This window comes from Eurosta solidaginis, chromosome 2 (assembly GCF_040869045.1).
Source record: "Eurosta solidaginis isolate ZX-2024a chromosome 2, ASM4086904v1, whole genome shotgun sequence".
Taxonomy (NCBI): Eukaryota; Metazoa; Arthropoda; class Insecta; order Diptera; family Tephritidae; genus Eurosta; species Eurosta solidaginis.
In genome coordinates this window covers 15,977,983-15,996,102 of record NC_090320.1, presented here as the reverse complement: position 1 = coordinate 15,996,102, position 18,120 = coordinate 15,977,983, and the positions used below count along the sequence as shown (strand labels likewise).

General features: G+C 36.3%; 1 protein-coding gene across 1 annotated transcript in view; it reads left to right on the top strand.

Annotated features, from left to right (window-relative positions):
- LOC137239342 (discoidin domain-containing receptor 2-like) overlaps positions 1 to 18,120 on the top strand; it is a 500,380-nt gene that overhangs the window by 109,950 nt on the left and 372,310 nt on the right. The window contains exons 3-7 of the mRNA XM_067764529.1: positions 9,799 to 10,030; positions 11,962 to 12,109; positions 13,145 to 13,324; positions 13,898 to 14,037; positions 16,300 to 16,507. Of these exons, the coding sequence (XP_067620630.1) occupies positions 9,799 to 10,030; positions 11,962 to 12,109; positions 13,145 to 13,324; positions 13,898 to 14,037; positions 16,300 to 16,507 (908 nt within the window). The remainder of the gene's footprint in view (positions 1 to 9,798; positions 10,031 to 11,961; positions 12,110 to 13,144; positions 13,325 to 13,897; positions 14,038 to 16,299; positions 16,508 to 18,120) is intronic.

Here is an 18,120-nt window from a genome sequence, read left to right as displayed (position 1 = left end):
AAGGCGGTTTTATCCAAAACGCTTCGTCAAGCAGATAAAAGTTAAGTTAAATGACTCAAACGTAAACCTCTCTCGCACTATAAAGCCAACACCGTATTTACATATTCCATTTTCCTCAGCCTTGTAAGGGCCTACTGTGCTCTGGCCTTGACCCGCGTTGGCTTTTATATAGCGATAATGTAAGCGTTTGCATTAACGAGGACAACAACGAGTCGGTCATCGCTTTCTTTTATTCAAAAGGGTTCGCCTATACTGGATTCATTACCTCAGATCATCGTTCTGCAAACGTTTGCCGTGGTCATCAATAGAAAAAAGGGGTTCCAATTTGAGACTTGTAGCATTTTCTCATTGCACGTTGCGTTCACGCTACGAATGCCAAGCCCAGCGCATAACAGGGACATAGGGTCTAGATCAGCCTCTCTCCCACCATAACAAAACCAACACCGTATTTGCATTTTCCACCTCGCTTATCCTTGTACCTGTGAAAGAAATCGATTGGCCTACTATCCTGCGGCTTTTTCTCGTTCATTGCATTTCCTATATGGCGGCGAAGGATGCCTTTGCATTTAGGAGGACACCAACGTGTCGGGCATCGCTATCGCCATTAAAAAGAGGTCTAGTATTCTGGATACATTTCCTCAAATCATCTTTCTTAAAACATTTGCCGTGATCATCATTCGAAAAAAAGGTACTCATTTGAGAATTGGAACCTTTTTTCATTGAACGTTGCGTTCACGCTACGTACACAAGTCTTACGCATAATACGCCTTCAAGATATAAAATATTTAGGTTAGGTTAAACTGGCCGTTCAAGAAAGACCTCACATAGACTGAATGTGTCCATAGTGTTACCAGAGTTTGTTAAACGGCAAAACGGGACCCAGTTTAATTGCTGCCTCAATATTTGGCAACTCTGCTGCCCGTAATAGCTGAAGCCTTGACCTGGCGAGCGCAGGACATAAACACAGAAGGTGCTCAACCATTTCTTCCTGCAGCTCACACTTTCTACACTTGCCGTCTAAAATATTTACTTTCAAAACTTGTTTCAAATTTCAAAAGTTTAGAGGAGTATTTAAATTTTAAAACTTTAAATTCCTAAATAAGAACTAGTTCGTTCACATTTAAATCTCCAAATCAAGCTCTCTTCATTATTTTTGCGCTTATCTCCATAGTAGCTTAAAAGGCCAACGCAATATTTCACAATTTCATAGCAAAACTTTTATGAAGAATTTGTTTGTTTTCCAATTTTTTTTTTTTTTCATTTGCGTTTTTGTTTGCATTTTTTCATTTCTTTGCATTAACAAAAGTTCGTCGACTGTGCGTCTGACTGCCCAGGACGTTTACGCCCTCAGGCGACCCATATTTCAACATTATTAATAAAATAAAAACAAGTAAGGAAGGCTAAGTTCGGGTATAACCGAACATTACATACTCAGTTGAGAGCTATGGAGACAAAATAAGGGAAATCACCATGTAGGAAAATGAACCTAGGGTAACCCTGGAATGTGGTTGTATGACATGTGTATCAAATGAAAGGTGATAATGAGTATTTTAAAAGGGAATGGGCTTTAGTTCTATAGGTGAACGCCTTTTCGAGAAATCCCCATAAAGGTGGACCAGGGGTGACTGTAGAATATGTTTGTACGATATGGGTATCAAATGAAAGCTGTTAATGATTATTTTGAAAAGGAGTGATCCTTAGTTCCCTAGGTGGACGCCGTTTCGAGAATATCGCCATAAAGGTGGACCAGGGGTGTCTCTAGAATGTTTGTACGATATGGGTATCAAACGAAAGGTGTTACTGAGCATTTTAAGAGAAAGTGGGCATTAGGTCTATAGGTGGGCGCCTTTTCGAGATATCGCCATTAGGGTGGGCCAGGGTTGACTCTAGAATGTTTTTACGATATGGGTATCAAAGGAAAGGTGTTACTGAGCATTTTAAGAGGGAGTGGACATTAGGTCTATAGGTGGACGCCTTTTCGAGATATCGCCATTAGGGTGGGCCAGGGGTGACTCTAGAATGTTTTCACGATATGGGTATCAAACGAAAGGTGTTACTGAGCATTTTAAGAGGGAGTGGGCATTAGGTCTATAGGTACACGCCTTTTCGAGATATCGCCATTAGGGTGGGCCAGGGTTGACTCTAGAATGTGTTTGTACGATATGGATATCAAATTAAAGGTATTAATAAGGGTTTTAAAAGCGAGTGGCCCTTAGATGTGTATCTGAAGGCGTTCTCGCGATATCGACCAAATGTGGATCAGGTGATCCAGAAAATCATCTGTCGGGTACTGCTAATTTATTTATATATTCAATAACACTAACAGTATTCCTGCCAATATTCCAAGGGCTATTGATTTCGCCTTGTAGAACTTTTTCATTTTCTTCTACTTAATATGGTAGGTGTCACACCCATTTTACAAAGTTTTTTCCAAAGTTATATTTTGCGTCAATAAACCAATCCAGTTACCATGTTTCATCCCTTTTTTCGTATTTGGTATAGAATTATGGCATTTTTTAAATTTTTCGTAATTTTCGATATCGATAAAGTGGGCGTGGTTATGGTCGGATTTCGGCCAGTTTTTATACCAAGATAAAGTGAGTTCAGATAAGTACGTGGGCTAAGTTTAATAAAGATATATCGGTTTTTGCTCAAGTTATTGTGTTAACGGCCGAGCGGAAGGACAGACGGTGGACTGTGTATAAAAACTGGGCGTGGCTTCCACCGATTTCACCCATTTTCACAGAGAACAGTTAAAGTCACAGAATCTATGCTCCTACCAAATTTCAAAAGGATTGGTAAATTTTTGTTCGACTTATGGCATTAAAAGTATTCTAGACACACTAAATGAAAATGGGCGGAGCCACGCCCATTTTGAAATTTTCTTTTATTTTTGTATTTTGTTGCATCATATCATTACTGGAGTTGAATTTTGACTTAATTTACTTATATACACTAAAGATATTAAATTTTTTGTTAAAATTTGAATTTAAAAAAAATTTTTTTTAAAAAGTGGGCGTGTTCTTCATCCAATTTTGCTAATTTTTATTTCGCTCATATATAGTAATAGTAGTAACGTTCCTGCCAAATTTCATCATGATATCTTCAACGACTGCCAAATTACAGCTTGCAAAACTTTTAAATTACCTTCTTGTAAAAGTGGGCGGTGCCACGCCCATTGTCCAAAATCTTACTAATTTTCTATTCTGCGTCATAACGTCAACCCATCTACCAAGTTTCATCGCTTTAGCCGCCTTTGGCAATGAATTATCGCATTTTTTCGGTTTTTCGAAATTTTCGATATCGAAAAAGTGGGCGTGGTTATAGTCCGATATCGTTCATTTTAAATAGCGATCTGAGATGAGTGCTCAGGAAGCTACATACCAAATTTCATCAAGATACCTCAAAATTTACTCAAGTTATCGTGTTAACGGACGGACGGACGGACGGACGGACGGACATGGCTCAATCAAATTTTTTTTGGATCCTGATTATTTTGATATATGGAAGTCTATATCTATCTCGATTCCTTTATATATGTACAACCAACCGTTATCCAATCAAACTTAATATACTCTGTGAGCTCTGCTCAACTGAGTATAATAACGCAAATAAAAAAGTTTTTAAAAAAGTGAAAGTCACATACTGTGCTGTCAAATGACTATGCCATAACCGTATTGTGTGTGTGTTAGTATGCATTCGCATGAACCAATTCACATAATCCATAAAGAAATGAAAAAGCAAACAAAAAAACGTATTCCACACCAGCATATGTAGATTGGTATGTCTCATTGGATTTATGACAGTACGAATTGATATTAATGCACGCCGGCAGACTGAGGACGTATATATGTATTTTTTTTTTTTTTTTTTTTTTTGAAAAAATCACCATCTCTAAGGTCTTATATATGTACATAGTAGATCCTGAAAAGCATATTTAATTCAATTTAGTACACTTTTTTGCATCACGTGTGGTTTTGTTGGAGTCAACAAAATTTACTAATAAAGTTTCGAATGGAATTTTGTTTTAATGTCGCTTTAGCTTTTCCACTCTAGAACAATCCAGACATAATGTTTGATTAAATACAATAAAAAAATTGCGCCACTAAGAATGTCAGCAAGAGAACGAATTAAGATGATTGAGACCCTAGACTCACATCAAGGTACATGTCTGTCTCTTGATCGAAGTACACGAAATTAGATGGACCACGTTGTGATAGACGTACGGCGTGCCTACAATGTTTTAGATGTGTACACGACCGGAGGACCTAACATCGACTCGAACCACTATCTCGTAGCAGCAAAAACACGCGCACACCTCTGCGCAGCTATACGCAACATCAAAAACACAAGAATGCTAGACGTGAAAAGGCTGCAACAGATTGCCAACTCGACTCTCACACGATGAAAAACGCCGCGTTGCAACCGAAAAAGAACCCACTGCCTACAGGGCCACGTTCAAAGCGAGCGCAACAAAATTATTTTGTGAACGCTACCGAGAGTTGAAAAGAGAAGCGATACATCTTTTCAGGATAAAAAAGACAGAGGCGGAAAGGCGTGAGTGCGAGGAACTTGAGCTGCTAAAGCCACCAGGAATAAAGCCCGCAAATATTACCGAAAAATTCGGCGACAGACGGAAGGTTTTAAGTGCGGGGCAAACTCATATTGAGCGAAAACGGCGACCTCTTGCAGAGAGTTCACCTCATCGGTTGGGACTAAGGTAAGTGAGTCTTGGGCATTGGACATATGTGTTTGGATGCACCGTGTGGTTGGGCCAACAATGGCAGGTACTCAGGTAAAAGTATGCACTTAAATATGGAAGGAACAATTCTGCTCAGGGATGACGTACCCAGTCCCGCAATCGATGATGATGGAATTAATGTCCTCCCACCCAAACTCAGAATAAGAATAACCAAACTAAAAATCAACAGCGCTACGGGCGCTGATGGATTGGCTGAAGAGCTATTCATATGCGACGGTGAGCTTTAGTATAGCGCATGCATCAGTTTCGATGCAAAATAGTGTCAGAAGAGTGCATGTCTAACGATTGGAATCTAAGTGTTCTTTGCACAGTCCCAAAACACAGAGATCCTGCGAACTGCGCTAACTATCGCGGAATCAGCTTTCTTGATATCATATATAAGGTACCTAAAGGTTAAAGCTCATCATAAATCGGCTGATTCAGCCGTAACAGTGTGGCTTCAGACTTGGTAAATCTACCATCGACCACATTATCGCGCGAAATGTAGGGAAAAAGCGCAAAAAGAATTGACACATATCACCTCTTCGTCGGAACCGCTTATGTAAGCAGAGATCGAGGGCGGTCCCCACTCCGTTGGAAAGACCAGGTGGAAAACTATCGCGCCTTATTGAACTTCCATAACCTTTTAAACGGTTAAGCTCCAATTAAGTACTTAAGTAGGTTTGAAAAATATGTAGCAATTTTTGAATACGCAAGCAGTATCTAGCTTTATCAGTATATAGAAGGCAGCGTTAAAGCGTGACATTGTCACTTCCGTTGATCATATTGTGCATGCATGATGCTTATAAGCGAACGGTTGCCGGGTCTATCCTACATCTTCTTTTGCTATTGAGCTAAATATTCGCATTCGAAGAAGATCGCAGCGAATTCCCCTTTTGTTGTTCTGCCTTTGAAAAGACCGGAAGTCTAACTTCACTACTAAAATTTCGTAACAGTAACGAAAAAAAATAACGAAATGATCGAATAGTTTTTAATCGATGAAGAATGCAAAATTGTACCGAAGAAATCGCAAGACAGTGCCGAAATCGTTACGAAGAGATGCCGAAATGTTACGGAAAATAATCGCGAAGTTATCCCCAAAAACAGTACCGAATTAATTTTGAAATAATCATCAAACAGTTCAGAAACTATCAGGCAAACATTCTACAAATGATCTGAAGATGGTCCAAAAAAGGTAAAAAAAGATAAAGTTTCGAAATTATTTCGCAATAGTTTGGAAGATATCCCAGAAAGTCGTAAAATAGTAGCAAAATTATTCCGAAAATAATACTGACTTATTCTTGAAATAATAATCAACATAGTTTCAATATTTTTTCGCGAACTCATTCCGAAATTATTTGAAGATGATCCCAAGATAGTTAAAACTCCGAGAAAGACGCAAAAACATTCGTAAATAGTTCGAAGTGATCCCGAAACAGTCGAAAATTGAAATTATCTCGAAAAAAATACCTAACCATTCTTAGAGTAATCATCAACACAGCGCTAAAATTCTTCCGAAAGTAATACCGCACTTATCTGAATATATTTCCGACGCTCCCGCAGTAGTACCCAAATAATCCTCCCGAATTAGCTCCGAAATGAAAGGCAGTTGGCTTTGCTTAATTTGAGTTTGTTCACTACTCGATTTTGTTTGTTGATGTTTTCTTTTTTGTCACCCTTGACTGATTATATTGATGTATATTTAATTTGAATAATTACCGTTAACACGCATTCACGCTTACACCCATATTAAACATTTATCAGTATTTGTCGTTAGCCTTTCAGTATGGAGCTCTCGCGCTGCTATTCTGCTGTTCTTGTTGTTATAGCTACTATTGCAGCCCTACAAAGTTTAATTACCATTAACGCTTATAATCACACTTTAATGGATGCTTTAAAATTAAATGCGTTTACAATTAGTTATTCGGATTCGCTCACAATTTTTAATCACCATTTATTTAATTCAATTTATTGTTTTATATTTGCATGAAAAAAGTTGAACAGAAGTATTAATTACAGTGGCAATCGATAAGTTATCAGCTGTAAAATTTAAATCTCACAAAAGAGGAAAATGTGAGGAAAAAAATATTTATTATAATTATGAAAATTTATAATAATGTAGTGAGGTATCAATAACAAATAAATTACTTAAAAATTTGTGCACAAAAAAAAAATATGGTAATAATTACAGCTTTATTATAATATACAAATTTTCGCACATATTTTGCTTCATATATATATTTCAGTGGTGCACAACGTCGTCAAAGCTTTGAATACAAACGCAACATTTTTGCAGTAGTATGTGCTTACACGGAGAATGTTTGAGCATAGACTTCATGAGATGTTTGCTGCTTTCAGTACAAGCAAAAAGTGATTGCTTGCTTTAAGGTTCAGTTATACTTACATAGCAAAGCAGTGCACAGCAACATTGCTCTCACAAGCAATATCTGTTCAATGAGATTTGCGTGTACTTGATTAGACTATGCACTGCATTGCATGGAAGTCTGTTGAATTTTGATTTTCATGTATGTTTATGGCGGCCACCGTGGTGTGATGGTAGCGTGCTCCGCCTATCCCACCGTATGACCTGGGTTCACACCCGGGCAAAGCAACATCAAAATTTTAGAAATAAGGTTTTTCAATTCGAAGAAATTTTTTCTAAGTGGGGTCACCCCTCGGCAAGCGCTCCGATTGTATTTCTGCCATAAAAAGCTCTCAGTGAAAGCTTATCTGCCTTGCAGATGCCGTTCGGAGTCGGCATAAAACATGTAGGCCCCGTCCGTCCAATTTGTAGGGAAAATCAAGAGGAGCACGACGCAAATTGAAAGAGAAGCTCCACCTAAAATCTCTTCGGAGGTTATCGCGCCTTACATTTATTTATTTATGTATGTGCTATGCGCGCGACTCTCACTCCCCGTGCTGTTAACATTATTATTGCCAAGAGTGGAAAAATGAACATCACTCCTAGAGTAGCACATATTGCTTGCTTGTGGTTGTGTATATTTTACATATAAACTTTATTTGTGTGTGTGCTTGCCCTTGTCAGCGATAGTCTATATACGCTACGTAAAATATAATCACGTTTATTTTTCACATGCTATGTACTGTTTTTTCATGCAATGCACTGTAAGTATAACTTACCCTTTACTGAATCTCTGTCGGTGTGTTCACACGATATGTAGGTGAACGCCGAAACTCACCGAAGCTCTAAGAAGGTCTTGAGTGCACCATTGGTACATTTAAATCAGTGGTCGCGGTGCCATAGCTCAATTGAGCAAATCAATTGCTTCACACATATTCTTATGCGGCAGTTACCCACCGACGTGTGCCGTACGTACGGACGTTTGTCGTACGAAGCACGTTTGACCGAACTCTCAAGCCCGTAGGAATCAATGTGTGCGTCTGTGTACATGTACATAACATATTTGTGTGTTTTGTTTAGAGCAAAGCACTGTTGCCATTGACCAGTTTGCATGTATGCTGATGGAAACATCAACTTTTTCCAATTTAATTTTTGATATTGTAAAAGGCCGGAATACATATTAAATAAGTATAAATAGATTACATATTTATAATCAGCACTTTTACATAATTATTTCGAATTATTTTCACAATTTTTCAAACTTTAATTAGGTGTTTTTGCATAAAATTGCAAACGGTCAAAAATTAGCGCACAAAAGTTTACTAGGCAACTCTGTCTAGTGAGAGAGCGATCAGCTGACACGTTCTTACGGAAAAAATCAAAATTGTTTTGATTTCTACGTTCCGGGCTACGTACGTACGGGCGTTGCACGTCGGTGAGTTTTCGTTTACATTGTACACTCATAAGATAGGTCGTGTCAGCTGACACGTTTTTTCTACGTACGTTCGTGGGTAACTGCCGCATTACTCTCCATCGTCAATCGTTAGCGAGACAGCAACGAATAAACACTGCGCACGGTTGTCGCAAAAATTATAAGGTTCCATGTGAGAAATTTTACGATGGTATAACGCAACTGGTATGACGGCCTTTCCGTATGTAGTTCATCTTCCAAACATGCTTAGGTTTGGGTTTTTACCTTTTTGGGTATGTTATATTAAATAACTTTTCAATACAATATGAGTTTGTGTTTTAAATCAGCTACATATTTTTTAAACATTCCCAGTTGCGCCTAGTGTATTAGTTTCGGAAATATGATTTTTTAAGCGAGTGATCGCCTCTCTTTTTGCGATATTTGAGGGACTTGAAAATATTTCAAACTATTTCTGAATCAAAACTGATAAATTTCCAAAATTGTTGGTATAAATGCATCCTCTGCATGTTGTAATTTTAACTTTAGTTTCCTGCTGGGTTGCTTATGACCTCGCTCTTACTAATACACTTGCAATTTAATTTTTGTCGACCACTGATTTGGATACATATGTGCGACTTAAGCGCCAAATACACGACACGAACATGTCCGCGAACATTCCCGTTATGTCATGTTTCTGCGACCTTTTCTGTCGTGTATGGTGGTGTTTGCCAGTTCGCGCAAATGTTCGCCAAAAATCAAAATATTTTAATTTTTGGCGAACATTTGCGCGAACTGTTCGTGCGTGTATGGCGAAATAGCTCATAATCGTAGTAATTTCTGAACGGAACAGACGTGCGCGGAAAAATAAAATGGACAATAAAAAATTTTTGAGTGAATTTATTGAATCTTCTCTCTTTTTTTTACGCTTAATTGCCACAGCGAGCAATATTGCTGCAGCACAATTGTTGTCCGTATTCATCGCTGTATGAAAGAGAACTAATGTTCGGCCAAAAGTTCGTATGGTGTATGGCCAAAGCTGCGAACAAGATTGCGGAATGTTCGCGGAAATGTTCGTGTCGTGTATTTGGCGTTTTAATGACTAACGCCTGATTGAAGCGCATTGAATGCATTTGACGTTTTTGTTTAAACTTATGCTGAATATTTAAATTGTTTACGAATTTGGCCTCAACTTATAATTGTCTGCTTTTCAGTTTAACTATTTACTGTTTCATTGTTAAGCTCTCGATTATTTCTAATTTCTTTCTTTCACTTATTTATTTGCAGACTGAAAGTGGATAATAATGGTGGCGCTTGGTGTCCTAAACATATGGTATCACGTGGCCTCAAAGAGTATCTACAAATCGATTTGTTGCAAGTTCATGTTGTCACAGCTATACGCACCCAGGGACGTTTTGGCAAAGGTCAAGGCCAAGAATATACGGAGGCGTATGTGCTGGAATATTGGCGTCCTGGTTTCGAGAAGTGGCTGCGTTGGAAATCCATACAAGGCAAAGAAGTGGGTAATTGTTTTCTGAAAGAATCGAAAGTGCACTATATTTTAAAATTTTTTGCAAGCTTACAAATTTAATATACAGAGTGTAGTGTTCCGGAAGTTAAACTAGATTAAGTTAGATTAAATCTTATTATTATTATTAATATTATTATGCCTCGTTGCACTTTATTTATATCTATTGTTCTTGAACTTTCATCCTGTTACTCTATGTGGATGCATTTAATGAATTATGGTATATCTTGAGGCACTTTATCCCATAGAACGAAGGGATTAGGAGTCATGCCACATAGATGGGAGAATATCTGCCTTGCCAGAGCGACGCATTCGCAGAGAATGTGAACCAGTGTTTCATAATCCAGCTCACAAAAGCGACAGACTTGTGTGTTGTATAGATTTAACCTACTAAGGTGATATCGTAGACTACATAGTCCCGTATAGTACCCAGTGAGAGTTTCTAGCTCCTTTCTGCTTAGATTTATGAGTTTGGCTGATACTCTCGTTGCAAGGAGTATAAACAATTTGGCAATGCTTTGCCCTGGTCATTCAATCCAGTCTTCTCTGAACTGCTTTGTTTTCCAGTCACTTATGTTCTTTCCAGTGTGTGCCTTTGTGAGACAACAGAAGAAAAATGCTGCTATTGCACCAAGCGAGCTTGGCTAGATCTTTTGTAACGTGGAAATATTTAAGCTGTGCAATTAAGTTTTGACTTTGGAGTTGAAATATCTCAATTCTTCTTACTGCCTGTGACCTCGACTTCTTCGAGCCTATTGGAGGATCGAGGGTTCCATACATTGGTCTTTGGAAAGTTTTATTTTGCTAAGGTAGATACTCGAATAGACCTGCAGTAACAGTTTCATAAATCATGTTTACAATGTACACAATCCCACACTTTTTTGTGCAACTTCTACTCTACGTAGAACATACATTAGGGTGGGGGAAAATATATATTTTTTTTTTATTTTGTTATAAGGAAAATGATGCTCCCAATTGGCGTCAGTTATCGGCAAACAGGGACTTGTTACGAAATAGCCAAAGTCACCTAGGTGGTTATGCGCCAATTAATGATGATGTTGACGAAAATATTAATCAGGACATTCAAAAATATTGCCTGTAAAAATGTCAGCTTTTTATTCTACTGTTAACAGGTACCTTAACGCTTCTTAATTTTTTCGATACAAATCGAATGTGGACTTTCAAGCGTTTATAAAATATGTACCAGAACACTTACTCTTAGCACACAAATCACCAGCTATATCTATTCTTAAGGGAAATTGATCTATACAAATTTTTAAAAAAGATTTGGGCCAAACTTCATGTTGGATGTGATTTGCCATACGATTCGTATGAATGTTAAAATTAAGTCGCAATAAGGCACCTCTAAATAATGAAGAAAAAAGCTGAAATTTTTACAGGCTATCTTTTTGAATGTCCTGAGTAATATTCCACTATAAAAAAGAAAAATAAAACTTAAGCTTTTTTGGAACCACCCTAATTTATCTGTACAATATATGAACATCTTCCACACCTTTTTTCTTAGCCTAAGGCCATAGTTGCTTAGCGCGCACAAACGATCGCGCATTCACTTACTCAACTTCACACATTAATCAATTTGATAACGATCGCATTTCAATCGAATCTTCATGTAAGATGTACAAAACATAGTGGGCTAGCCCAATTGGTCGTACATGCTTTACCAATGTTTCCTATTCATAGTTTAGCACTAAGTTTTCTTTATACATATAAATATTTAGTTAATCTCACACGCGTGCAAAACAAATTGCGTAGGTGTCATGGAATAAAATATGTGAACTGCACCTTGCTAGTGAAGCAAGATCTAGATTTTAGGAAAAAAGTTACGTTTCTCATAATAATAAGTTATTTATATCTTACTGCAAATATTTACCAGTCTTTTTTTTCTTTTGTTCCTTCTCCAGATCTTGCCTGGTAATATTAACACTTATAGCGAAGTGGAGAATGTCTTACAGCCGATCATTTTCGCTTCGAAGGTGCGCATTTATCCATACAGTCAATACGATCGCACTGTGTGTTTGAGAGCGGAAGTGGTCGGTTGTCTTTGGGAAGGTGAGTGCATAATTTTTCATATACACATACAGCAGCGAACAGAAAAATAGCAGTTTCAGTTATTATCGAATTTCGTAAATTAAATCCTTATTTTTTTCCAATATTTTAAGAAAAATCTCATGAGTGATTTTACTGAAACTATGCAAATCATTCTTAGAAACCTATTCGCCAAAATTCGAGAAAATTTGGTACTTTTTACTTAGAGTTCTCTGAATTTTCTCGAGCACACACAGACAAAGTATGAATTATAGGTCTCTCAAAATTAGCATTGATTCAAAAAAAAAAAAAAAAATGTTCGAGTGAGTTTTTAGAGTTTCCTCCATACAAATCAGATGAGTAGTTCCGTGATATTTTCATTGAAACGGTGCTCTGAATTACATAGCTTTCTAACCAATTTTTAAGTTATGTCCATTCTTACTATTGTAACGAATTTTGGGAAATTCCTGATAATTTTGCAACTTCTGTTAACGTTCGAATCTCTTAACTTTCGAATAAATAACTCAAATATTCAGTATAAAAAACGGTCTTTATTTAGACTACTTTGGCAGTAGTACTTCGCAATTACAATTATCACGTGTTTCACTAAAGCGTATTAAAATCAAACTGATTGATTATCGCCTCGTGTATCTATTTCTCCTAAGGTCTAGACTTTTGACGAACATGCCTTCTGGAACAGTTGTATCTCATACTTGTTTATTTAGCATACATGTATATCTGTAGTTTATGTTTTTCTTCTAGCTGTATGCGTGTGTATGTGTGAGTAACAGCTTCTGCTCTTAGCTGATGACTACATATGTAAATGTGAAATAATCTCTTCGCTTCAAGCAGCGGGTTTTGAGTGTGAAATATTCTTCATTGCCTTCTATGTGTGTAAATGGCTTACTGTCGTTATGCTTATTTACTAACAGCCTAGTGATATTTGAAATGCTAATATTCACCACACTATTAGTATTCTAGAATATTTGGAATGTTTTTAATCAAAGATCAAATTCCACTGAGGTCCTAAATATTACTATTGATTTTGACTCATTCCAGATGGCATCGTTTCATATAGCATACCTAAAGGTATACAGCGTGGTATAGAAATCGATCTTTCGGACAAAACTTATGATGGTCATGAGGAAGGTGATCGCTATGTCGATGGATTGGGACAACTGGTCGATGGGCAAAAGGGCAAAGATAATTTTCGAACAGACATACATGGATTTGGAAAAGGTGAGTTTAGAAAAATTTGTTTTTTTATTTTTAAAACGGAATTTTCGGATTAAAAAGGACTTGAATTTTTGTGCCCAATTGTATTGTCGCAAAAAAGTTAGTTTGAGTAAGAGTAGTTTCATTTCGTGCCGCCAATGTTGTCATATCCTCCCTTCTAATTTCAGAGCACTGCTCATTTATCATTCAAAGAAATATCATTTCCGCTAAGGCGAAAAGATTTTTCGTTTGTTGTTGTTTTATGGTCCGTCCAATTAATTTGTAAGATCATGTGTTCGAATCGGCCTCAAGGAGTAACTATAATAATTCTTTTTATAATTTTGTTTTATTATTGTTATAATACAATTTATTTTTAATTGAAACAATTTTTAAATTATAATAGATTTTTCATTTAATTCATTAAGCTGTGGAGTTGATTCAAAGAATTTCTTAAGTAATATTTTTCAGAAAGCTATTCATGTCAGATTCTTCCTTTAGGCTTATTTAAAAAACCGGTATATGATTCAGAAACAATAACTCCTAAGTGAATTTCAAAAATTGTATTCTTACAACTCTAAAAACATCTTTTATCCACAGGTTATGAATGGGTTGGATGGCGGAATGATACTCCAAATCTTAATGGCAACCCTATAGAAATAACTTTCGAATTCGAAAGTGTGCGAAACTTCAGTGCTGTCATGTTGCATACCAACAATATGTTTTCGAAAGATGTGCAGGTACGTCGTAGGTTTAAAATTAAAAAAAAAAGCTATCTTATTTATACATTTTTTGGAAAACATGTCTCTTAAATAAATTTCATAAATATCTTCATATAGAAGGTTAAGCTAAAGACCTTAAATTAAAGTATCCAAAGATTCAGTGCAACTCCTTTTAGAGTATATGGGGTATTCCATCCCATTTCGACCAATTTTGAACCCGACCCCTTTAGAATTGGCTGAAAGTTTTTCTTCTTTTTCTAGCTTACTAAAGACGTTTTTCAGAATTTTTTCAAATTTTTTCATCCACCTCAAAAAAAGGTATGAATTAAAAAAAAACACCGTTTTTGTTTTCAAAATGCTATAACTTTTTCAAAAATTTACCGTTTGGGATCTTTTTTTTTTTTTAAATTTGTTTTTAAATGTACTTTTCGGAAAAAATACAAAAATATTTTAAAAGTTTTTTTTTTTGTAATTTTTCAGTTTTTCGATTTTTTTCTTTATTATTTTTTTTTTTCTCATAAAAAATTTCAATCAATTCTGCAATCATCCCCACTAATCCTGGAGTGGCCGATTTTTGTTTTTTTTTATGTAATTGAAAAAAAAAACTTTAAAAATTTTTTTGTATTTTTTCCGAAAGTACATTTAAAAACAATTTAAAAAACAAACAAGATCCCAAACGGTTAGTTTTTGAAAAAGTTATAGCATTTTCAAAAAAACCCCTTTTTTTTAATTCATAACTTATTTTGAGTTGGACACCGTTTTTGTTTTCAAAATGCTATAACTTTTTCAAAAATTGACCGTTTGGGATTTTTTTTTAAATTTTTTTTTAAATGTACTTTTCGGAAAAAATACAAAAAAATTTTAAAGTTTTTTTTCAATTAAATAAAAAAAAAAAAAAAGGAATTGGCCCACTCCGGGATTAGTGGGGATGATTGCAGAATTGATTGAAGTTTATTATGAGAAAAAAAAATGTCGAAATTCGAAAAATCTCGAAAAACTGAAAAATTACAAAAAAAAACTAAACATTTTTTTGTATTTTTTCCGAAAAGTGCATTTAAAAACAAATTTAAAAAAAAAAAGATCCCAAACGGTCAATTTTTGAAAAAGTTATAGCATTTTGAAAACAAAAACGGTGTTTTGGATGAAAAAATTTGAAAAAATTCTGAAAAACGTCTTTCGTAAGCTAGAAAAAGAAGAAAAACTTTCAGCCAATTCTAAAGTGGTCGGGTTCAAAATTGGTCGAAATGGGATGGAATACCCCATATACATTTGCTCAAGAGAGGCTTTATACTAAAATTTCAAAACCAGCGTAGTGAATTTGCGCTCTTCACGACCACACAATATAGGTGGAGAAATCAGCTAAGCCTCTACATTGAGAAAGGCCTTTTTTACAGGCTATACTAAATTGTTTAAGTCGGTGACTCGTGGTCACTTCTACTAACGGTCACATCTGTTATAAGTAGAAGGTTAACCATTGCTTTGTTTTACCTTCCTTGGGACTCAATAATGCAAAAGTCTTCGAAGAAGCTGTTTTAATATGTTCTTATTATGCCTATGGCCAAAAATGTCCGTTTCCATATGCATATTAGGTCCAGACGACATGAAGTAATCGAATCAACCCCAGCCTACATAGGATTGGCATGGTGCTTTTTTAAAGTAAAGAATTTAAAATTGTATCCGGCGCACAGGTCCTTAAAGAATTATTTGAGGAACAGAGCATATGCCCAAATTCAGAATGAAAATCATACAGAGCGGTCTGGTTCGTATTTCTATTATAAGCAGCCCCAGATTCACAGCGCGTCACCTCTAATACAATGCGCTTACACCGTCTATGCTAAATGATGTATTTAACGTCTTTCCTGCGCCACAGCTTGGGCCAGGCTTTCCTTATTCGTTCACTCTTTAGGTGTATCCCCTTGCATTGTTGAAACAATGATGTGTAATTGTTGTAGGTAGACAACGAAAATTTCTTTCTTAACCAATTCCTTAAAAAGATCGACCGCTGGACTCACTTGAAATACCAGTTTGCTCACCTTACTATAGCCGGCTTTACTCCAGTTAGATCAATCTCCTCAATCTCTGCACCTCAACCCATAGAGCATCTTTGGGATAACCAAAACAAAAATATCTGAAAAAAGATCATTACTAGTAAGATATGCTCAAAGACGAACGGGCAAAAATTAATATCCTTCTAGAATTTTTTAAAAATTTTCGAATTTATTTTCAACTGAAATTTGACATAGTAATCCAAAAATTATTTTTCATTAAATTTTCTTGCAGGTTTTCGTACACGCTAAAGTTTTATTTAGCATTGGCGGTCGTCAATATGCTGGCGCACCAGTTCAATTTTCTTATATGCCCGATACAGTGCTCGATCATGCACGTGAAGTGACAATCAAATTACATCATCGCCTTGGAAAATATATACAAATACATTTATATTTCGCGGCACGTTGGATAATGCTGAGTGAGATCACATTCATATCAAGTAAGTTCACGGAAATAAAATTTTGACATTTATACCAACACAAATATTTTTTACTTGCAATTAAACTTTGCTTTCGTACTGCATCAAGGACGAATAGTTGGTTCTAATAAAATCAAAACTGCTTAAGTAAAACCGAAATTTTCCAAAAACGAAAAATTTGGTTGTGTGTTCGTTGTGAACCAAACGCCCAAACATGCGAAAAAGACCAGCTAGCATATGCATGACCAGCAAACTGCTTTTAGAAAGATTTGCAATAGTTGCATACCAAGTTCGCAAGCAATGAGGACTGTTTTCGGAATAATTTCAGTACTGTTCCGGACTTGTTTTTGGCATCATATCGGTACTATTTTGGACTTGTTCTCAGAATGATTTCGGGACTGTTTTAGTACTGTGTCGTGGGTCATTTAGAGACGTTTTCTTGAGACTTTCAGAAAGTTTTGGTACTATTTCGAGGTTGTTTCAATACTAGTTTGGAATTTTTTTCGGTTTAAGTAATGATTTGGGAAACGTTTTGAGACTTTTTCGGGTTTATTTACAGAACACTTCGGGACTGCATCTGGACAATTTTTGTTTTATAATTGAAATGATATCAGGACTATTTCGGCATCAAATAAGGACTATATCCAGACCACTTGGGGATTGTTTTTGGAAACATTCGCAATAATTGTAGAACTATTTCTCAAATATTCACGACTGCTTTCGGGATCATTTCAGAATTATCCTAGGCTTATTATTAGGACTTTCGAAAAGTTTTGGTACTGTTTCGGGATTGTTTCAACACCAATTCGGAATTTTTTCGGCACCGTTTGTTTATTTATGGCGGCCGCCGTGGTGTGATGGTAGCGTGCTCCGCCTACCACACCGAAGATCCTGGGTTCACACCCCGGGCAAAGCAACATCAAAATTTTAGAAACAAGATTTTTCATTTACAAGATAAGCGGGGTCGCCCCTCGGCAGTGTTTGGCAACCACTCCGAGTATATTTCTGCCACGAAAAGCTCTCAGTGAAAACTCATCTGCCTCGCAGATGCCGCTCGGAGTCGGCATAAAACCAGTAGGTTCCGTTCCGCCAATTTGTAGGAAAACTTAAAAAGGAGCACTACGCCAATTGGAAGAGAAGCTCGGCCTAAAAGCTCTTCGGATGTTATCGCGCCTTACTTTTATTTATTTATATATTTTAGATCTCTTCGAGACTCTTTCATGATCGTTTCGCGATAATAAGGTTGTTTCGGGATTGTACCAGAAATGATTTCGGCGCAATTTCAGTTCTTTTTTCGATCACGTTGAGAGTATTTCGGAGTTGCTTCAATAATCAGAAACTATTCCGATTTTCTTCGGAATGATTTTGGCATTTAAATATTATCATTTAAATATTATTGCGCCATTATTACTGCATCATCTAGGGACTTTTTTGAAACCTTTCCCGAGCTTTCCCGCATCATTTCCGAAATATTTTAATTTTATTTTAATTGTTTAGGCTTGCATTCGGGATATATTTGCGGGAGCAGTTCAGGACTATTTTACAGCTAGTTCGGTATAATTAAAGGGCTGTGTTGAGTATCATCTCGGTCTTGTTACGAGACCATATACAAAAAAAAATCTGACAAAAACTAA